This window comes from Oenanthe melanoleuca, unplaced genomic scaffold (genome assembly GCF_029582105.1).
Source record: "Oenanthe melanoleuca isolate GR-GAL-2019-014 unplaced genomic scaffold, OMel1.0 S001, whole genome shotgun sequence".
Lineage (NCBI taxonomy): Eukaryota > Metazoa > Chordata > Aves > Passeriformes > Muscicapidae > Oenanthe > Oenanthe melanoleuca.
In genome coordinates this window covers 2,278,413-2,301,254 of record NW_026612650.1, presented here as the reverse complement: position 1 = coordinate 2,301,254, position 22,842 = coordinate 2,278,413, and the positions used below count along the sequence as shown (strand labels likewise).

The following is a 22,842-nucleotide window of genomic DNA, read 5'->3' as shown; positions in this document are numbered from 1 at the left end:
TCACCAACCTCGATGTCACCTCCTCGTTGTCACCCCACCAGTGCCACCCCCCCCCCGCCCAAATTCCCACTTCCCTCCCCCAAAAATCCCCTCCCAACCCCTTTTCCCGAACCGCGGGATGTCCCCAAATGTCGCAAGAGCCGCCCCTGAGTCACCTCCGGATTTGGGGCCACTTCCCCTTTTTCTGAGAGTTTTGGAGTCACGTGGGGGGAGGGGATGGCACCAGGGAGGGGTCAGGGACAGGGACAGGGACAGGGAGGGGACACAGCCATGGGGCTGCTGACCTTCATCCCGCTGTTCGGTGAGGCCTCCTCCTCCTCTTCCTCATCCGATTTTTCCCAATTTTTCCCTTTTTCTTCTTGTTTCCATGTCTTTCATCCCAACCCCTCTTCCTCTCCATCCTTTTTTCCGAATTTTTCCCTTTTTTTCCCATTTCCTTCCCCTTCATCCCAACTTCTCCTCCTCTTCATTCTCCTCCTCCATCCTCAATTTCCCCTTTTTTTCCCCCATTTTTTGCTCTTTATCCCAACTCCTCCTCTTCCTCCTCCTCCACCCTATTTTTCCCAAATTTTGCCAATTTTCCCCCATTTTCCATCCCCATTCCCCCAGCTCTTCTTCCTCCACTTCCTCTTCCTCCTCCATCCCCATTTTCCCTCAAATTTCCCATTTTTCCCCATTTCCATGCTCTTCATCCCAACTCCTCCTCTTCCTCCTCCTCATCCTCTTTTTCCCAGTTTTCCCCAATTTTCCCCATTTCCCCCAATTTTCCCAATTTCCCCCAGTTTTCTCCCCCTTTTCCCTGGTTTTCCCCATTCCCCCAATTTTTCCCCGGTTTTCCCCCAATTTTTCCCCAATTTCCCCCATTCCCCGATTTTTCCCACTTTCCCCCATTTCTGAGCCCTTCATCCCAACCCCTCTTCCTCTCCATTCTTTTTTTCCCAATTTTTTCCTTTTTTCCCCATTTCCTTCCCCTTCATTCCCAACTCCTCCTCCTCTTCTTCCTCCTCCTCCATCTCCAATTTCCTCAATTTTTCCCAATTTTCCCCCCATTTTTTGCTTTTCATCCCAACTTCTCCTCTTCCTCCTCCTCCACCCTATTTTTCCCAAATTTTTCCAATTTTCCCCCATTTTCCATCCCCTTTCTCTCAACTCTTCTTCCTCCACTTCCTCTTCCTCTCTATCCCCATTTTCTCTCAATTTTCCCTTTTCCCCCCAATTTCCATGCTCTTCATCCCAACTTTTCGTCCTCTTCCTCCTCCTCATCCCATTTTCCCAATTTCCCCCAATTTCTCACAATTTTTCCCCCATTTCCATATCCTTCATCCCAACCCCTCTTCCTCCCATCCCTTTTTCCCCAATTTTTCCCAATTTTTCCCGATTTTTCCCAATTTCCCCCAATTTTTCCCAATTTCCCCACTTCCATGTCCTTCATCCCAACTCCTCCTCCCCATCCTTTTAACCCAATATTTTTTTCCCCCATTTCCATGCCCATTTTCCCAAATATTCATCTTCTTCCTCCTCCATCTCAATTTTTTCCAATTTCCCTTTTCCCCCTATTTTTCCCAATTTTCCCCATTTTCCCCAATTTTCTCCCATTTTTCTCAATTTTTCCCCATTCTCCCCAATTTCCCCCAATTTTCCCCATTTTCCCAAGTTTTCCATCATTTTCTCCAATTTTCCCCAATTTTTCCCGAATTTCCCACAAATTTTCCACAATTTTTCCACAAATTTTCCACAAATTTTCCACAAATTTTCCACAAATTTTCCACAAATTTTCGCAATTTCCCCCAATTTTTCCAATTTTTTTCCCAATTTCCCCCATTTTTTCCCTTTTCCCCCCATTTCCATGTCCTTCATCCCAACCCCTCTTCCTCCCCATCCTTTTTTTCCCATTTCCCCCCCATTTCCTTTCCCTTCATCCCATCTCCTCCTCCTCTTCCTCCTACACCCCCATTTTTCCCAATTTCTCCCTTTTTTCCCTCATTTTGTGCTCTTTATCCCAACTCCTCCTCATCCCATTTCCCCAGTTTCCCCCATTTCCCCAGTTTCCCCCAATTTTTCCCCATTTTTCCCAGTTTTCCATAATTTTCTCCAATTTCTCCAATTTTTCCAATTTTTCCCCTATTTCCCACCAATTCCCACAACTTTCCCCCCAATTTTTCCAAATTTTCCCCAATTTTCACCCAATTTCCCCTAATTTTCCCAAATTTCCTCCCAATTTTCCCCAAATTTTCCCAAATTTCCCCCAATTTTCTCCAAATTTCCCCCAATTTTCCCCAATTTTCCCATTTTTTTTCCCAAATTTCCCCCAATTTTTCCAATTTTCCCCATTTTTTGGCTTTTCCTTTTATTTTCACTTTTTTTTACTTGAAATTTTAAAGTTTCTTTTTGTTTCCTTTTGTTTTAAAATTTATTTTTAATTATTGATTTTTATTTTCTTCTAATTTTTCATTTATTATTTTAAATCTTAAAAATTCTAAATTTCTTGTAATTTCAATTTATTTTTGTTATAAAATTTTCTTTTACATTTAATAATTTTTCTATTAGTTTAGTTTTTCAGTTCCTTTTTATTTTTAGTTTTAAAATTTAATTTTTAATTTTCATTTTTTAATTCTTCTTTTTATTTTCTTTCTACTTAAATTTCCTTTTTAATTTTTAATTTTTAATTTTTAAAATTTTCTTTCATTAAAGTTTACTTTAAACTTCCTTTTTATCTTACCGATTCTTATTTTTAAATTACTTTTATTAATTTTTGAATTGCCTTTAATTTTTATTTTATTTTATAAAAGTTTATTTTTAATTTTCTTTTGATTTTTGATTATTTTTAATTTCTTTTAATTTACTTCTAGATCTTACATTTAATATTTTGAATTTACAAAGACTTATTTTAATTTTTTTTATTTTGAAATTTCCTTTTATTTTTTATATCAACTTTTAAAATGACATTTTAATTTCCTTTTTATTTTAAAATTATTTTTATTTTAAATTTCTTTTCTATTTTCCTTTCATTTCCGTTTTCCTTTCATTTTTTCTATTAATTAATTAATTAATAATGTTATTATTTTTATTCTCAATTTTTCCTTTTCCACTTTTTGTTCCCTACAATTTTTCCCTTTTGCACTTTTTCCCATTTTTTATCATTTTCCTTTTTCACCCCAATTTTCCCTTCACATTTTTTCCTTTCCATTTCTCCTGTTTTCCCAATTTTTTTCACTTTTCCCACTTTTTCCTTTTCTCCAGCCTCTCTCCCGATCCTTTTCCCGTTGGCCATGCCTTCAGGTAACACAAAATTCTGACAAAAATCATGATTTTGGGGAAAAAAAACCCTCAATTTTCTCCACTCCCACCTCTTAAAGACAAAATTTTGGGCCATCCAAGCCCAACTCAACCAGGGTCATGATGGAACTTCCCTGGGTGAAAAAAAATTGGATTTTGGAAAAACTGGGTGGTTCTTCTCCATCTTCTTCATTTCTATCTCCAAAATATTAAATTTTTGAGCCATTTTTAGACTTTTTTAACCCAACCCAACCAGGGTCATGGTGGAACCTTTTCCAGCCAAAAACAATCAGGATTTTGGGAAAAACTGGGTGGTTCCTCTCCATCTTCTCTGTTCCCATGTCCTCCAGCCACAGAAAATATCAAATTTTTGGGTCATTTTTAGGCTTTTTTGACCCAACCCAACGAGGGTCATGGTGGAACCTCCTCAGGTCAAAAAAATCATAATTTTGGGAAAAATGGGTAGTTCCTCTCCATCTTCTCCATCTTCTCTATTCCCATTTCCAAAATATTAAATTTTGGAGCCATTTTTCACCTTTTTTTGACCCAATCCAAGCCAAATTCAACCAGGGTCATGATGGAACCTCCCTGGGTGAAAAAAATTTGGATTTTGGGAAAAACTGGGTGGTTCTTCTCCATCTTCTTCATCTTCACCATTCCATCTCCAAAACATTGAATTTTTGGGCCATATTTTGGCTTTTTTTCACTCAATCTGAGCCCAGCCTGCGCAGAGTCATGGTGGAACCTCTTCCAGCCAAAAAAAAATGAGGATTTTGGGAAAAACTGGGTGGTTCCTCTCCATCTTCTCAGTTCCCATGTCCTCCAGCCACAGAAAATATCAAATTTTTGGGTCATTTTTAGGCTCTTTTGACCCAACCCAATGAGGATCATGGTGGAACCTCCTCATGTCAAAGAAATTGGGATTTTGGGGAAAAATTGAGTGGTTCCTCTCCATCTTCTCCATGTTCTTCATTCCCATCTCCAAAATATTGAATTTTTGGGCCATTGTTCACCAGTTTTGGACTCAGTCCAAGCCCAACCCAACGGGCTGGTGGAACCTCTTCCAGCAAAAAAAAAAAAATCCGGATTTCTGGGAAAACTGGGTAGTTCCTCTCCATCTTCTCCATTCCCACCTTCTAGAGATGCAATTTTGGTCCTTTTCTCACATTTTTTGTCACCCAGACCTCCTTCCCCCCGCCCCCGACATCTCAGTGACGCCGGCCAAGCCGCAGTTCCTCATCGGCGACACCGTGTTCATCCTCTGCGCCGTGCCGGGCCCGGCAAATCAGGACCAGATCCAAGGATTTCGCTTCTCCAGGATGTCCGGTTCGGTCACCGATGTCCGGACGTCCAAGAGGAGTTTCGTCCGCACCTTCAACGTCACCGACCTGCAAGATGGCGGCTTCCACACCTGCTCCTACATAGTGCTCCGGCGTGGTGGCGGCCATGTCATCTCCCTGCCCAGCCAGGCCGCGCTCATCAATGTCCAAGGTCTGGGGATGCCCCAAAATGTTGATCACAGTGTTGGGGTTTGGTCCAACCAGGGGTTGGTTGGGTTTGGTTGGGTTGGGTTAGGTGATGGTTGGGTTTGGTTTGGTATGGTTGGGCCATGGCTGAGTTTGGATGGGCCATGGTTGGCTTGGGTTTTGTTAGGCCATGGTTGGGTTGGGTGGGGTTTGGCCATGGGCGAGTTTGGTTGTGTTGGTTTGTGTTAGGTTGGGTTTGCTTTGGTTTGGTTTGGTTTGGTTGGGCTTTGTTGGGTTTGATATGCTTTGGTTGTGTTTGATTAGGCCATGGTTGGGTTGGGTTGTGTTGTGTCGGATTGGGCTTGCTTTGGTTTGGTTTGGTTTGGTTTTGTTAGGTTGAGTTTGCTTTGGTTTGGTTGGATTGGATTGGGTTGGCTTTGGTTAGGCCATGGTTGCGTTGAGTTGGGTTTGTTTGGGTTGGGTTCTGTTTGGTTGTATTGGGCTGGGTTGGGCCATGGCTGAGTTTGTTGAGTTTAGTTGAGTTGGTTGGACTTGTTTGAGTTTGGTTAGGACATAGTTAAGTTGGGTCGGGTTGGGTTGGGTTGGTTGGTGTTTGGTTGGTTGGGTTTGATATGCTTTGGTTGGATTTGGTTAGGCCATGGTTGGGCTGGGTTGGGCCATGGTTTAGTTTGGTTGTGTTGGGTTGGGTTTGGTTAGGTCATGGTTGGGTTTGGTTTGGTTACACCATGGTTGGGTTGAGTTGGGTTTGTTTGGTTGGATTTGGTTTGGTTTGGTTGGGCCATGGTTAGGTTTGGTTTGGTTTGGTTGGTTTGGTTTGGTTTGGCCATGATTGGGTTGGATTTGGTTGGGTTTGATTTGTTTTGCTTTGGTTGGTTTGAGTTGGGCTAGGCCATGGTTGAATGGTTGGGTGGGTTGGTGTTTGGTTGGTTGGGTTTGGTTTGTTTGGGCCATGGTTGGGTTGAGTTGGGATTGGTTTGGTTTGGTTTGGTTGGGCCATGGTTGAGTTTGGTTGGGTTGAGGTTAGTTGGTTTGGTTAGGTTGAGTTGGCTTTGGTTTGGTTGGATTTGGTTTGGGTTGTTGGGGCCATGGTTGAGTTTGGTTGAGTTTCGTTGAGTTTGTTGGACTTGGTTGGGTTTGGTTTGGCCATGGTTGAGTTGGGTTTGGTTTGATTTGGTTTGGTTGGGTTTGGTTAGGTTGGGTTTGGTTTGTTTGGGCCATGGTTGGGTTGGGTTGGGTTTGGTTTGGTTGGGTTTGTTTGGGCCATGGTTGGGTTGGGTTTGGTTTGGTTTGGTTGGTTTGGTTAGGCCATAGTTGGGTTTGGTTTGGTTTGGTTTGATTTGGTTTGGGTGGGTTTGGTTAGGCCATGGTTGGGTTGGGTTGGGTTGGGTTGGGTTGGGTTGGGTTGGGTTGGTTGGGTTGGATTTAGTTTGGTTGGGTTTGGTTAGGCCATGGTTGGGTTGGGTTTGATTTGGTTGGGTTGGGTTTGGTTTGATTTGGTTTGGTTTGGTTGGGTTTGGTTAGGCCATGGTTGTGTTTGGTTAGGTTTGGTTTGATTGGGCCACTGTTGCGTTTGGGTTTTTAACCCAAAATTTGTCCACATTGAACCCCAATGCTGACTTCCATCCAACATTGACTTTCCTACTCAATTTTTGGGCATTTTGCTCCAAAAATCCATCCCTGTTGAGGTCCAATCTTGACTTTTCCACACATTTTGCTTTTTTATCCCAAAATTCATCCCTGTTGACAGGGTTGCTGGGTTTTGGTCCAACGGGGGCATTTTTATCCCAAAATTCAGCCTCATGGAGATCCAACCTTTACTCTTCCAGCCAACATTGACTTTTCCACCCAATTCAGCATTATTACCCTAAAATTCATCCCTGTTGAGGCCCAACATCGACTTTTCCACCCAATTTGGCTTTTTTATCCCAAAATTCATCCCTGTTGACCAAAATGTTGGGTTTTGGTCCAACGGCGGTGTTTTTATCCCAAAATCCATCCTCATGGAGTCCAACCTTGACTTTTCCAACCAACCTTGACTTTTCCACCCAATTCAGCATTGTTATCCCAAAATTCATCCCCGTTGACAAAAATGTTGGATTTTGGTTCAATGTGGGCGTTTTTATCCCAAAATTCACCCTCATGGAGGTCAAACCTTGACTTTTCCAACCAATCAGGACTTTAACACCCAATTTGGTGTTTTTACTCCAAAATCCATACCCATTGAGGCTCAACATTGACTTTTCCACCCAGTTGGGGCGTTTTTACCCCAAAATTCATCCCCATTGAGCAAAATGTTGGGTTTCGGCCCAACGGGGAGGCCTAGCATTGGCTTTTTTTACCAATGAGGTGTTTTTATCCCAAAATTCATCCCTGTTTACCAAAATATTGTGTTTTGGTTCAATTTGGGCGTTTTTATCCAAAATCCACCCTCAGGGAGGTCTAACCATGTCTTGTCCTACCAACATTGGCTTTTCCACCCAATTCAGCATTTTTACCCCAAAAATTCATCCCCGTTGAGGCCCAACCTTGACTATTCCACCCATTTTGGCTTTTTTTATCCCAAAATTCATCCCTGTTGACAAAATTGCTGGGTTTTGGTCCAATGTGGCCATTTTTACCCCAAAATTCATTCTCATGGAGGTCCAACCTTGACTTTTCCAACCAACCTTGACTTTTCCACACATTTTGCTTTTTTACCCCAAAATTCATCCCTGTTGACATGGTTATTGGGTTTTGGTCCAATGGGGGCATTTTTAACCCAAAATCCATCCTCATGGAGATCCGACCTAGACTTTTCCAACCAACCTTGACTTTTTCACCTAATTCAGCATTTTTACCCCAAAATCCATCTCCTTTGAGGCCCAATCTTAACTTTTCCACCCAATTTTGCTTTTTTATCCCAAAATTCATCCCTGTTAACAAAAATGTTTGGTTTCAGTTCAACAGGAGAATTTTTATCCCAAAATTCATTCTCATGGAGTCCAACCTTGACTTTTTCCAACCAACCTTGACTTTTCCATCCAATTCAGCATTTTTATCCCAAAATTCATCCCCGTTGACCAAAATGTGTGATTTTGCTTCAATGTGGGTGTTTTTATCCCAAAATTCACCCTCATGAAGGTCCTACATTGAATTTTCCAGCCAACCTTGACTTTTCCACCCAACTGGAGCATCTTTTCCCCCAAAATTCATCCCCAGTGAACATAACTTTGGGTCTTGGCCCAACGGATCCCAAAATCCATATCCACTGAGGCCCAACATTGACTTTCAGTCTTCTCCTCCCACCAGATCGCCCAATCCAACCCAACTTGACGGTGACTCCCTCCAGCGTCACCGTGGAAGGGCAGCCCCTCATCTTCCTCTGCGCAATGCGACCTGGCACCGCCGAGCGGAGATTTGGGTTCTTCCAGGTTGAGCTCGAGGTCACGGACGGGATCCAGGAAGGTTCCAGAGCTGCTGGCGTCTGGCTGCAGGTGGAGAAGACCGGCCGGAACAGGACCGGGAACTTCAGCTGCCGCTACGAGGAGATGACTGAGGGGCGCTGGATCACGTCCTACCCCAGCGACTCCGTCCAGGTCATCGTCGAAGGTGAATTTGAGGATTAATTTGTAATTTTGGGGATAAATATGAGATTTTCAGGATAAATTTGGGATTTTCAGGGATTAATCTGTGATTTAGTGGATAAATTGGGGATTTTGGGGATAAATTTGTGATTTTGGTGATAAATCCGTGATTTGGGGGATAAATCTGTGATTTGGGAAATAAACCTGAGATTTTGGGGATAAATCTGTGGTTTTGGGGATAAATTGGTGATTTGGGGATAAATCTGTGATTTGGAAGATGAATCTCTGATTTGGGGAATAAATCTGTGATTTGGGGGATAAACCTGAGATTTTGGGGATAAATCTGTGATTTTGGGGATAAATATTTTATTTTGGGGTTAAATCCCTGATTTTCTGGGCACTGGGATGGGCTTGGAGTAACCTCAGTGTTGGGTTGGAGGAATTTGAGGAGATGCCAAAGTTGGGCCGTAGTTGGGTTCCACAGAGTTTTCCCCGCTTCTTTTCCCCCCCCTTCAGATCTGTGTCCGGCCCCCATCCTGTCTGTGGAGCCGCCCTCGGGCGTGGTGGCTGTGGGCCACCGGCTGCGGCTGAGCTGCGTCGCGCCCCGGCGCCGATTCTGGCAGCGCTTCGGGTTCTACCGCGACGGCACCAAGGTGACGCCAAATGCTGGTGACGTCATTGGTGACGTCATCACCTGGAATGGGTCCGAGCTGATCTTTCTGAATATTTCTCAAAATTTCGCTGGGAATTTCAGCTGCCAGGTGGAGGAAGAGGTGGGCGGGGCCTGGCTGGAGGCTCTGCCCAGCCGGGGCGTGACTGTGGTGGTGAGGGGTAGGTGGGGATTTTTTTGGGGAAGGGAAGGGGTATTTGGGGTGGGAAGGCGAGATTTTCGGATTTTAGCTGTGGCCACGCCCACAGAAATGGTCAATCCTGCCTGACTGACCACACCCACTTGTGCATTGACTTCTCCATTGGCCACACCCACCTCAGTGACCACACCCAATGACCACACCCATCCACTGACCACACCCACTGACCACACCCACAGATGGACCACATCCATCGACTGACCACACCCACCCACTGACCACACCCACTGACCACACCCACCAACTGACAATACCAACTGACCACACCCACTGATCGCACACAACTGACCACGCCCCCTGACCACGCCCACCCACTGACCAAACTAACCAACCACACCCACCGACTACACCCAATTGCCAAACTCACTGACTGCATCCAACTCACTGACCACACCCATCAAATGGCTGAACGCACACAATGAGTACACCCAAGACCACTCCAATGACCACACTCATCCCACTAACCACACCCACCTCACTGACCACATCCATCAAAGTGGCTGAACACAATGACCACACCCACTGACCACACCCACTGACCACACCCACTGACTGCATCAAACCCACTCACCACACCCATAAAAATGTTTGAACCCACACAGTGACCACACCCACTGACCACCCCAATGACCACTCGACTGATCCTACCCACCCACTGACCACACCCACTGACCACATCCATCAAAATGGCTGAACACAATGACCACACCCACTGACCACACCCACTGACCACCCCAGTGACCACACCCAACTGACCACACCCACTGGCCACACCAAACTGCTCACACCACAGACCATACTTCAATGACCACACCCACTGACCACCTCAGTGACCACATCCCACAGACCACACCCACAGACCACACCCAATGACCACATCCCATGACCACACCAAACTGACCACATCCAACTGACCAAATCCGACTGACCACACCCAACTGACCACTCCCACTGACCACACCCACTGACCACTCCTACTGACAACACCCCCTGTATCCCCCAGCCCCTCCCACCCAGCCCATCCTCCTCCTGACCCCTCTCTCGGCCTCTCCGGACGGCTCCGAATCCCAAATTTCCCTCACCTGCCTCGCCCCTGACCCCTCCGGCCATGTCCGGCGCCACTTCCGCTTCTACTGCGACGGCTATGAGACCACCGAGGCCAGCCCCTGGCCACAAATTTCTGTCGCCGTCCCCTCTGCGGTCACGGCCGGAGCCGGACACTTCAGCTGCCGCTACGAGGAGGAGCTGGACATGGGCTGGGTGCTGTCCCCGCTCAGCGCTGCTGTCAGAGTACCCGGTGAGCCTCAAAAAAACTCCAATTTTCCCCCAAAATCGAGCTCCCCAAACCCCTAAATTTAGCCCATAACTGAGCCCCTAAATTACCCCAAATTAGCTTTAATTTGAGCACCCCAAATCCCCAAATGACTTTTAATTTGAGCCCCCATAGCCCCAAATTACCTTAAATTGCACTCCCAAAATCGCCAAATATTCTCCAAAACTGAGCCCCCAAACCGCCCAAATTACCTTTAATTTGAGCTCCCAAAATCCCCAAATTTCCAGCCAAAATTGAGCCCCAAAATCCTAAATTTTCCCCCCAAATCCACCCCAAATTTTCTAAAAATTGAGTCCCAAAACCCTCCAAATTTCCCCCAAAATTGAGCCCCAAAATTGAGCCCCAAAATTGAGCCCCAAAATTTAGCCTCCAGACCCCCCAAATTACCACAAAATTGAGCCCCCAACCCCCCAAATTACCTTGAACTTGAACCCCAAAAAGAACTAAATTTCTGCCCCAAATTGAGCCCCAAAATACCCAAATATCCTTCAAATCTGAGCCCCCAAATCCCAAATTTTCCCCTCAAATCCACCACAAATTTTCTGAAAATTGAATCCCAAAACCCTCAAAATTTCCCCCAAAACTGAGACCCAAAATTGAGTCCCCAACCCCCTCAAATTACTCCAAAATTGAGCCCCCAAACTACCCTAAAATTGAGACCCCAAAGCCCCCAAATTTCCATCTTAATTGAGTCCCCACATCTCTCAAATTAGCTTTAGTTTGAGCCCCCAAAATCCCCAAATGTCCTCCCAAATTTTCTTAAAATTGAGTCCAAAAACACTAAAATTTCCCCCCAAATTTCCCCCCAAATTTCCCAAATCTGAGCCCCCAAATTTCCCAAAAATTGAGCCCTAAACACCCAAATTGACCCAAAAGTGAGCACAAAACCTCTAAATTTCCCCAGAAATTACCCTCCAAAATCTCCCAATTTTTCCCAAAATGGAGCCCCCAAACCCCTTGAATTTCACCCCAAATTGCCCCAAAATTGAGCGTACATAACCCCCAAATTTTCCCCAAATTGAGCCCCAAAATCCCTAAATTTCTCCCCAAATTTCCCCAAAACTGAGCTACCAAAACCCCTCAAATTTCCCCCAAAATTGAGAGCCCAAACTGCCAAATTTCCCGAAAATTAATCCCAAAATCCCCCAAATTTCTTTCTGAATTGCCCCAAAATTGAGCCCCAAAACCCCCAAATTTTCTCCCAAAGCTGAGCTCCAAACCCTCCAAATTTCCCCCAAAACTGTGTCCCCCAAACCCCCAAGTTTCCACAAATGTCCCCAAATATCCCCAAAATACCCAAAAGCCCCTCAAATTTCTCTCTAAATTTCCCCAAAATTGTGACCCCAAAAATCCCCATATTACCCCCAAACTGAGACCCAAAATCCCCAAATTTTCCCCATAATTTCCCTAAATTTCCACCAAATTTCCCCCAAAATTGAGTCTCCAAATCCCCAGTTTTCCCTCCCAGATTTCCCCAAAAATTTCCCCAAAAATTTAGCCCTAAACCCCCCAAAATTCTCCCCAAATTGAGCCCTAAAACCCCCATTTTCCCCCAAACTTCCCCAAAATTGAGCCTCCAAAGCACTGAAATTTCCACCCCAAATTTCCCCAAAATTGAGCCCCAAAATCCCCAAATTTCCACAAATTTGAACTCAAATATCCCCTAATTTCTCCCCAAATTTCCCCAAAATTTGACTCCGAAACCTCCAAATTTCTCCAAAACTGAAGCCCCAAAACCCCCAGATATTTGGGGTGTGGGGTGGTGAAACGAGGCCAGAATTGGGGTCGGAATTGGGGCGTCCGAAATTTGGGGTCACCATGAGGGTTTTGGGGTTTTTGGGGCATTTTTGGGGTATTTGCTGACCTGGGTTTGTTATTTTGGGGGAAAATGTTGGGGGTTTTGGGTGTCCATTGACACAGTGTTTGTTGGGGTAGTTTCAGAGTTTTGTGGGAACTTGCTGACCCAGGATTTTTTGGAGGTGAAATTTTTGGGTTTTTGATGGAGAAATTTCGGGGTTTTGGGGTATTTGCTAACCAAGGTGTTTTTTCTTGGATAGTTTTGGTGTTTTGGGGAGAACGTTTTGGGTTTTTTTTTTATATTTTCTCACCCAGGGGAGTTTCTGGGGCAATTTTGGGGTGTTTGCTGTTTCAGGATTTTTTGGGAGGGAAATTTTGGGAGTTTTTTGGGGTATTTGCTGACTCAGGGATTTTGGGGAGTAAAATTTTGGGATTTTTTGGGATATTTGCTGATCCAGTGGGGTTTTTTGGGGGCAGTTTTGAGGGTTTTGGGATATTCGCTGACCATAAACGGTTTTTTTGGGGGTGATTTTTTTTGTTTTTTTGGGTATTCACTGACCCAGGAATTTTTGGGGCAGTTTTGGGGTTTTTGGGGTGTTCACCAACCCAGGGTTTTTTTGGCGGAAAATTCTGGGGGTTTTGGGGTATTTTCTGACCTAGAGGGGTGTTTTGGGGATGTTTTGGGGTTTTTGGAGTATTTGTTGACCCAGGGGGCATTTTGGAGAAGTTTTAGGGTTTTCACTGATCCAGGGATTTTTTGGGGGGCAATTTTAAAATTTTTGGGGTATTCACTGACGCAGGGGGTGTTTTCAGAAAAAAAATGGGGTTTTTGGGGTTATTGCTGACCCAGTGGTTTTTTGGGGAAAAATTTGGGGTTTTGGGGGTATTTGCTGACCCAGGGGGGTTTTCGAGGGCAAATTTGGGGGTTTTTTGGGTGTTCATTGACCCAGTGTTTTTTTTGGGATGGTTTTGGGATTTTTTCTGACCCAGGGTTTTTTAGGGGATTCAGTTGTGGGTTTTTTGGGGAGTTTGGTGAACCAGGGGGGTGTTTTAGGATTTTTGTTGACCCCGGGTTATTTTGGGGTGAAATTTTTAGGTTTTGGAGGTGTTCACTGACTCAGGGGGTTTTTTGGGTGAAAATTTTGGGGGTTTGGGTTATTTGCTGACTCTGGGGTATTTTGGGGGAAATTTTGGTGTTTTTGGTGTTTTTTGCTGACCCAGGTTGTTTTTGGGGGGGGTTTCTCAGCCTCAGCTCAGTTCAATCTCCTCCCCTTGGTCGTTGGCGGCGTCGTGGGCGTGGCCTCGCTGCTTCTCGTGCTCCTATTGGCTGCTTGGATTTGCGGAAGGAGGAGGGGTCAGTGCAGGGGAGGGGAGGAATTCGCCCCCAGATTTTCCCCAAATCTCCCATTTTAACCCCAAAATTAGGGAAAAAAAAAAAAAATTCCTCCTAATTACCAATTTGAACACAAATTTCTCGACTTTTGTCAAAAATTTGCCCATTTTGACCCCAAATTTCCCGCTTGAATTCCCAAATTCCCCACTTTGCTCCCGAAATTGCCCCCAAATTCCCCACTTTAACCCAAATTCACCCATTTTAGACAAAAAAAAAGACCCTTTTGTCCCCAAATTGTTCTTTTTGACCCAAAGTTCTACATTTTACCCCAGAATTGGCCATTTTGCTCCAAATGTTTCATTTTGACCCCAAAATTTTCCCCAAAGTGCCCATTTTGACCGAAATTTCACAGTTTGGTCCAAAAATTGACATTTCTGCCCCTAAACCACCCATTTTTACTCCAAATTCCCATTTTGATCCAAATTTCCCCTAAAATCTCTCCAATTTTGACCCAAATTTTTTCATTTTAAGCCTCAAATCTCTCATTTTGACCTCAAAGTTCTCTCCCTTTTTATCCAAAAATTGACCTTTTTGCTCCCAAATTGCTCATTGTACCAGGATTGTCCATTTTACTCCAAAATTCCCTGTTTTGACCTCAAATTCCCAATTTTAATCTAAAATTGCCCATTTTGCCCCCAAAATAGTCAATTTCAGTCCAAAACTGACCCTTTTGGCCCAAATTACGCATTTTGACTCCCAATTGCTCATTTTGACCCCCAAATTTCCTTGGAACCTCCAATTTTAACCCAAATCTATAAATTTTATCCCAGAATCGGCCATTTTGGCCGCATTTTGATCCCAAATTTCACATTTTCACCCCAAATTTCTCATTTCTGACTAAAATTTCCTGTTTTGCCCCAAATTTTGCCCTTCTGCACTCAAATTGCCCATTTCTATCCCAAATTCCCTATTCCCCCAAGTCTCTACATTTCCCTCCAGATTTCTCATTTTTACCACAAATTTTCCATTTTCCTCCCAAACCAAGCCCATTCACCCCCACACTCCCAAATTTCAGCCCGAATTCACCCCAAATTTCCATTTTTGCCCCTCAAATCTCCCATGATTTACTCCAAATCCTCTATTTTGAGCCCAAAACCTTTATTTTACAGTTACAAATTCTCATTTTATCCCCAAAACTCCTGTTTTACCCCCAAAATCACTAATTATGCTCCAAATTTCCTGTTTCCCCCAAAACTGCCTCATTTTGTCTCCAAACCACCTCAACCCAACACCAAAATCCCCATTTTATCTCCTAAAATCTCCTTTTTGCACCCCAAAAATCCTCAATTTCCTCCAAATCCATTTTTGTGCTCCCCAAATTGCTCTTTTCTTCTCAAAAATGACTCTTTTTGCCCAAAATGTTGGATTTTCACCCAAATCCAGGGGGTTCTCTCTGGCAGGGGCTGAGCCCTGGTGACGACACCGGGACTTTGCCCATGTGGGACCTCGAGGTGGCCGCCTGAGCCGGGCCACATCCACCAAGGTGGCCGCCGGTGCTGCTGAGACCACGCCCCCTAGATGGCTTATGAAATGTTGAGACCACGCCCCAAAATGGCCGACAGAATTCTGAGACTACGCCCCCAAGATGGCTGAAAAAATGTTGAGCTCATGCCCCTAAGATGGCCGACAAAATTCTGAGAATACATCCCCAAGATGGCTGAGAAAATGCTGAGACCACGCCCCCAAGATGGCTGATAAAATGCTGAAACTATGTCACCAGGATGGCTGACTATGTGCTGAGACCACACCCCAAAGATGGCTGGCAAAATGCTGAGACCACACTCCAAGATGGCTGACAAAATGCTGAGACTATGCCCCCAAGATGGCCGACAATGTGTTGAGACCACACCAAAAATGGCTCCAGACCATGCCCAAATATGGCTGCCAGTTCAAAGGTCACACCCCCAATATGGCCGACAAAATAAAGGTCATGCCCCAAAACGGCCGAAAAAAGACCACTCCCCCAAAATGGCTGTGGTGGGTGGGGCAAGGCCATGGCAGCCAATGGGGATTGGTGGATTCGATGGCACTGTGTCCTGATTGGCCGACTCGGACTTGGGGGGAAATCATTTTATGCAAATGAGATACTAGTGAGGGGCGTGGTGTTCTGCGGATACTAGGAATGATTTATGTAAATTAGATGTAAATTAGTGGCACAAGAAAGGAATTGATGATGTTCGTATGCAAATGAGATGCTAATGAGGGTAGTGGGTTTGGCATCTGTGTTTATGCAAATGATATGCTAATTAGGGGTGTGGCTATTGGGAAGTCGGGGGTGTTAGTGTTAATTAGAGGATAATTAGGGGACTGCATTGAAATTATTGGTGTGTTTATGCTAATGAGATGCTAATTAGGGGTGAGGCTGTTGGGAATATCTGGGGTGTTTCTGCTAATGAGATTTTAATTAGGGGGTGGGTGTGTTTCTGGTAGAAGTGTTTTTGGGGAGTTTTTAAGAGAAATGAAGGTGTTCCTATGCAAATGAGATGCTAATGAGATGTGTGAGGTTTGGGAATATTAATGCGTGTTTATGCTAATGAGATGCTAATGAGGGGAACTGGGAGGTTCCTTGGTGGGTCCTGGGACGGTTAGGCATCATTTATGCAAATTAGATGCAAATTAGGGACACAGGGAGGGTCCCTGGGGTTGTTTAGGGGAGGGAATTGAGGCAGTTTCATGCAAATTAGATGCTAATGAGGGGGTTGGCCATGGGGATCTGCTGGGATGGGATCTTTGGGTCTGGGATCTGCTGGGATCTCGGATCTGCTGGGATCTGGGATCTGCTGGGCCTGGGATTTATTGGGATGGGATCTGCTAGCATGTCCATTGCCCGGGGAGAGGGGGCTGCAGTACCATGCTGTGTCCAAAAGGGAGCAGCACTGCTCTGAGGGGGTAAGAGCAGCAATACTGGGTTGTGTCCACAAGAGGGCAGAACTGCTCAGAGAGGTGGGGGGAGGGGGCTGTAATTACAGGTTCTGTCCACAAGGGAGCAGCCCTGCCTGGGGGGGAGGGGGCTGCACTTCTATATTGTGTTCAGAAAGGTGCATCACTGGTGGGGTGTGGGCTGCAGTACTGGGTTCTGTCCACAAGGGAGCAGCACTGCTTAAAGGAGTGAGGTACTTCAGTATTTGGACACAGCATAGAACTGCAACCCTGTGCCCTGAGCAGTGCTACCTCCTTGTAGACGCCACCTGGTACTGCAGCCTTCCCCCGCCTCCCAGTGCAAGTAGCGCTGCCCCGTTGTGTACACAAGCCGGTGCAGCAGCCCCCTCATTCTTAGCAGTGCAGCCCCCTTGAGGACATAGCATCGTACTCCCCCCCCCCCCTCCCCCAACTCCGAGCAGTGCTGCCCCTTGTGTACACAGATTGGTACTGCAGCATCCCCCTCCTCTGAGAAGGGCTGTCCCCTTGTGGACACAGCATCTTACTGAAGCCCACTCACCCCAAAGCAGTGCTGCCCAGTTGTGGACAAAATGCAGTACTGCAGCCCCTAACCTCCCTGAAGAGTCCCCCCCACCGTAGATAAAACTCAGCACTGCAGCCCCCCTTTTCCACAAGCAGTGCTGCCCCCTTGTGGACAAAATCTCATACTGCAGACCCCTCACTCCCAGCAATGCAGTCGCCTGTAGGACAGAACCAACTACTGCAGCACCTTTTTCTCCCTAAGCTGTGATGCCCCATTGTGGACACAACAAATACTGCAGTCCCCCACCCCGAGCAGTGCTCCCCCCTTGTGGACACTGCACAGTACTGCAGCCCCCACTTTCCCCGAGGAGTGCTGCCCCCTTGTGGACAGAACATGGTACTTCAGCCACAACACCTCCCGATCGGTGTTATCCCGTTGTGGACACAGCATGGTACTGCAGTCCCTGCCCTCCCTGAGCAGTTCTGCCTGCTTGTGGACACAGCTCGGTAATGCAGCCCCTCCTCCGAGCAGTGCTGCAGCCTTGTGGATGCAGCATAGTATTGCAACCCCGTACCCTGAGCAGTGCTACCTCCTCGTGGACACTACCTAGTACTGCAGCCCCCCCCAACCCAAGCAGTGCTCCCCCGTTGTGTACGCAAGCCAGTGCAGCAGCCCCCTCATTCTTAGCTATGTCCTTGTGGACATAGCATCATACTAACACACCCCCCCTCCCCACTCCGAACAGTGCTGCTCCTTGTGTACGCAGATTGGTACTGCAGCATCCCCCTCTTCCGAGCAGTGCTGCCCCCCTGGGGACACAGCCCAGTACTGCTGCCTACCACCAAAGCAATGCTGTCCCCCTGTGGGCACAGCCTGGTACTGCAGTGCCTCCTTCTTCCTAGATGTGCTGCCCCCTTGTGAACACACCGTGGTACTGCAGCTCCCCCCTCTGCTGAGCAGTGCTGCTCTCTTTGTGGAAAAAACCCAGTACTGCAGTCCCTCTCCCAAGTAGTTCTGCCCCTTTGCAGACACAGCACCCCCCCGCCCCTTGAGGAGTGCTGCCCCCTTGTGGACACACCCATGGAGTTTTCTCTCTTGAGGTTTCAGAGGGTGCAGACTCCTTTTATCCTAAACTCCTCTCTGCCTGTTGCCCTCTTCCTTTCACCATTGGCTGAGGTACTAGGAAGGTACAGCCTTCCCGGCCTGCCTCCTCCATATTCCCTCTTGAACCTGGCATTTTCCCCCGAGATTCAGAAGTTCAGCCTTGTGCAGACCCTTGTCTGTTTCAGGAGCCAAGCTGTCTGGTCCCAGTAAAAAATGTGCTGCCCAAAGTCAGTGGAAAAATTATGAACCTTTTCACAGACCTTAACACCCATCCCTTCACTCACCAAATGATTTGTGAAGACATTAGCACACATCTTTCCTCTCACATTGATGTTTCCTGTGCTGGTGACAGTCTTTTAAGCCCAGCCTTCAGCCGGACCTCTCTGCTCTTGTAGTCCACGCACAGAGTTGTTTCTTACCCCTTCTATGGGCAGGCCTGTGTTCAGCTATCTCCAGGGCCCCACCCAACGTCACTGTGCCCTGGGAAGACAAAAACCATCACTCCAAATGTCCCCATTCCTCCTTCTTCCCAGGCATTTGGGTCTGTCAGTAGGGTTTGCTGCTAATTACCACAGGAAAAAGGAAACCCCTGTGACACTCTGGGGCTCCATGGAAAAAACATCCATTGTGACAGAACCTCACAGAACCAAGAGTCCATGGTGACACAACAAGGCCTTGTGGAACCAAGGAGTCCAAAGGTCTAAAACACATCTTTCATGGCTCTCCCTTGGGAATGTAAATCTCCATGGTGGCATCTTGACAGACACTTGAGGAGGGTGTCTGTTTATAGTGGGGAATCTCAGGAGTTTTCAATTGCTTCAAAAAAAGAAAAGGAAGAAAACTCTTGTTTGCCTGAGTGCAGCCAGATCTCCAAGCAAAGCAGGTCCCAGGTGAGAGAGGACAGACAGGATGGAGCTGGGTAATGTGCAGCAAGATTGTCCACACTAGGTTAGACCTCAAGGCACATCATCTCTGAGCAGGCCAGACTTCCTGAGGAGAGACCTTGGGTCAATATCAATGACAAAATGCTGCAATCACCTCTGCTCTAAAGAGAAACAGTATGAAATACACCCTTTAAAATAGGAATACATATTTCTTAGAAGCTCTTTGAAATATTTCTCCATAAATGCAGCAGCAAACCTTCCTAATGAACAGCACCAGACAAGAGGGACATCAAGGCAGAGCCATGGTTTGTCAGAACTTGCTTGATCCCAAATAACCCTGTGTTGCATTTGGTGCTGAGCCCTGGAACTTCAGGGCCTGAGAGGAGATTGCACAAACCTTTCCAGGAGTCCAAGTCAGAAGAAAAACCCAAAGTGTCTCAAAGCATTAATGGGTCCCACTGAGGTCCATCCCCAACACAGGCTCATCTTGGACTCCTTGGTGGAGAGAATTGGAGGCCATGATTGCCCCAAAATTTTTGAGACTCGTAGGGGAAAGGAAAAAGGAAAGTACCTTAAAAAACCTGAAGTACCTTGAAGCATTAATGAGCCCCACTGAGTGTTGCTACTGAGAAAGGCTCCCAAGGGTCTAATTAAAGGAGATAATTGGAGGCCATGATTGCACAAAGCTCTCAGAGACTCCAAGGCAAAAGCAAAACCCAGAGTCCTTGGAAAAACCTGGGAGCATGAAGGAGCCCCCTGGGCCATTCCTGACCAAGGCTCCCCAGGGACTGGTCCCAGCAGATCCCTGAGGCCACTGGGATGTGGGGAGATGCTGAGGGCAGCACAAGGGGTGACAGTGCCCAGCCTTGCTGGGGCTGTGCCAGGAGGCCCCAGTGCCTCAGGACAAGGTGTCTCCTCCCAGCCCTTGGTGGCACAGACCCTGCTGTGCCCCAGGGTACCAAGACTTGATTTCTCTTTGTTGCCACCTGTCATCTCAGCCTCCAATTTCCTGCTCTAACTGGAACCTAGGGACACTTTCTCACTCGTATTCCTCAGTGGGACCCAATAAAACTTCAAGAAACTTTGGAGTTTGATTCTCACTTGGAGTTCTTGAGAGGTTTCTTCAGCTCCTTCTCAGGGACTGATGTTCAGGGCCTCAGCACAAACCCCGAGAGGGTCATTAAAGTCCTTGTGCTGTGTCTGTGCTCCTGAGCTGGGCTGGGCTCCTGCTCAGAGTGAGATCCTGGCAACCAAGAAGAGCTTCAAAAACACATTGGTCTTCCTGAGCAACTCTTCTCAGAGCCCAGCAGGGCTGGGGCACTGCCTGCAGCCACCCCAGGCACAGCAAAGAGACACAGAGAGTTTCAATGAGTCAGGGCTGGGATAGTGCTCAGAAGTGACTGGGGCAGAATCACTCCCAGCCCTTGACACAGGAAGCCTCTGGCTGCAGGACAAGGCAGCTGCAGCACCTGGAGCGATCTTCTAAAGCTGGAACATCCCAATGCCTGCAGACTCTGTGAGTACATTCTCTGATTCTCTCTTGTGTAGAGCAGCCAGGGGTGCCCAGGGTTGTCCTGCAGAGCAGGGTCCTGCAGCCCAGGGTGCTCTGCTGGGGCAGGGACTCTGCTGCCTGCCAGGGACAGCTCTCAGCCAGCACTGGGAGCTGCTCACAGCACTGAGGGACAAGGTCTGGGTGGAAGGAGACAGCTGGTAAGGCTTGGAAGTGCTCTTGGAAGTGTGATGAGGATGCTGCATTGTTCAGGACTGCTCCCAGCATGACATTTAACTGCAGAACATTTCCAAGTAGATTACATAGGGAGCACAGCAAGGCAGAGGCTGCATAAAAGAGAAAATCCTGATTTTATAATCTTCTTCTCTAGGTTGTCTGGATGGGAAATTGCACATTGATATTCATCTGTCTGTTCAGGTTGAGAAAAATAAAAGCAATTTCTCTCAAGTCTGAATAAACCAGGCAAAAAAAGAAATCAGCACAGGGGCCCTTATAGGCAGCACCAGTGTCTCTTTTCCAACATCCTCAGGATTCCTCTAATGCTGCCATTAGAGCCTGCAGAGGCAGAGCTGGCCCTGGGAGGTGCCCTGGGCTGGGAGGTGTCTGCAGGGCAGAGCTGAGCCCCCAGGGCTGGGCTGGGCTCTGGCAGCACTGGCACCGCCCAGCCCTCGGCACAGGGAAGCAGCTGCTGGCAGGAACAGCTCCAGACAGCAGAGCCCTGGGCAGGCAGTGGGGGGAAAGTGCCACCAAGCTGGGCTGGAATATTTAAAGTCCTCTCCAAACTGAACTATTCCATGATTACTTTTCATACAGGTCCCCATACCAAGACACAGCAAATGTCCAACAGCAGCTCCATCAGCCACTTCCTCCTGCTGCCATTGGCAGACACGCGGCAGCTGCAGCTCCTGCACTTCTGCCTCTTCCTGGGCATCTCCCTGGCTGCCCTCCTGGGCAACGGCCTCATCATCAGCGCCGTAGCCTGCGGCCACCACCTGCACACCCCCATGTTCTTCTTCCTGCTCAACCTGGCCCTCACTGACCTGGGCGGCATCTGCACCACTGTCCCCAAAGCCATGCACAATTCCCTCTGGGACACCAGGACCATCTCCTACTCAGGATGTGCTGCACAGCTCTTTTTCTTTGTCTTCTTTATTTTAGCAGAGTATTTCCTCCTGACTGTGATGTGCTACGACCGCTACGTGTCCATCTGCAAACCCCTGCACTACGGGACCCTCCTGGGCAGCAGAGCTTGTGCCCAAATGGCAGCAGCTGCCTGGGCCAGTGGCTTTCTCACTGCTCTGCTGCACACAGCCAATACATTTTCCCTGCCCCTGTGCCATGGCAATGCCCTGGGCCAGTTCTTCTGTGAAGTCCCCCACATCCTCAAACTCTCCTGTTCAAAATTCTACTTCAGGGAAGTTGGGATTTCTGCTTTTGCTACCTCCTTAGCACTTGCTTGTTTTGTATTCATTATTTTCTCCTATGTGCAGATCTTCAGGGCAGTGCTCAGGATCCCCTCTGAGCAGGGACGGCACAAAGCCTTTTCCACCTGCCTCCCTCACCTGGCCGTGCTCTCCCTGTTTATCAGCACTGCAGTATTTTCCTACCTGAAGCCCCCCTCCATCTCCTCCTCATCCCTGGATCTGTCTCTGTCAGTTCTGTACTCAGTAGTACCTCCAGCCCTGAATCCCCTCATCTACAGCCTGAGGAACCAGGAGCTCAAAGGAGTCACAAGAAAATTGATGACTCTATGTTTTCAGAAGTGTTGCACTCCTTCTTTTCTGCACTAGAGTCTTTAGAATGTACCTCTTTACAATCTCAGCCATTTTCCCCCCTTATTTGACCATTTTTTCTTCCGTTACATTTTTTATGTTGCTCTGTTTTTTAAAAAATACTGCAACATTACTCTTTTCATTTCTACATTAATATCTACCCTTTGAAAAAAATATATATTCAAGAGGTCTCTTCCCTATGCATTTAAATAAAAACAAGTGCATGCGCTAACCTGTGTGTCCAGGATTCTTCCTCAGCACTTCTCTGTCTCTGCAGGGCAGTGCCTGTGGGCAGAGGTGGAGGGAAGAGTCTCCCAGCACAGCAGCACAGCCAGGGACAATGGCCCTGGCTCTTCCCACATCTGCTCTTCCCAACTCCACCCTCTCCTTGCCAGCCCTTCTGTGCCTGTAAGGCCGCAGTGCTCTGGCAGCTTGGTCACTGTCCTGCTGC

The 22,842-nt window shown here is 47.0% G+C and overlaps 2 protein-coding genes across 2 annotated transcripts; both read left to right on the top strand.

Annotated features, from left to right (window-relative positions):
• Positions 1 to 240: 240 nt before the first annotated feature.
• Positions 241 to 15,922, top strand: LOC130266076 (alpha-1B-glycoprotein-like). The gene is made up of 8 exons (XM_056515395.1): positions 241 to 301; positions 3,241 to 3,279; positions 4,459 to 4,767; positions 8,052 to 8,351; positions 8,843 to 9,157; positions 10,199 to 10,492; positions 13,572 to 13,679; positions 15,102 to 15,922. Exons 1-8 carry the CDS (start codon positions 271 to 273, stop codon positions 15,179 to 15,181), a joined length of 1,476 nt encoding a protein of 491 aa, XP_056371370.1. The 5' UTR covers positions 241 to 270; the 3' UTR covers positions 15,182 to 15,922.
• A 5,529-nt stretch (positions 15,923 to 21,451) lies between these two features.
• On the top strand, positions 21,452 to 22,445 carry LOC130266081 (olfactory receptor 14J1-like). The gene has a single exon (XM_056515402.1). It carries the CDS (start codon positions 21,456 to 21,458, stop codon positions 22,407 to 22,409), a length of 954 nt encoding a protein of 317 aa, XP_056371377.1. The 5' UTR covers positions 21,452 to 21,455; the 3' UTR covers positions 22,410 to 22,445.
• The last annotated feature ends 397 nt before the right edge of the window (positions 22,446 to 22,842 follow it).

Bases quoted from the DNA above. Each gene is read 5' to 3' on its own strand.
- LOC130266081 (XM_056515402.1), top strand. From the start codon at position 21,456: ATGTCCAACAGCAGCTCCATCAGCCACTTCCTCCTGCTGCCATTGGCA.
- LOC130266076 (XM_056515395.1), top strand. From the start codon at position 271: ATGGGGCTGCTGACCTTCATCCCGCTGTTCG. The intron at 302-3,240 runs GTGAGGCCTCCT...CCTTTTCTCCAG, and splicing joins GACCTTCATCCCGCTGTTCG to CCTCTCTCCCGATCCTTTTC. The intron at 8,352-8,842 runs GTGAATTTGAGG...CCCCCCCTTCAG, and splicing joins CGTCCAGGTCATCGTCGAAG to ATCTGTGTCCGGCCCCCATC.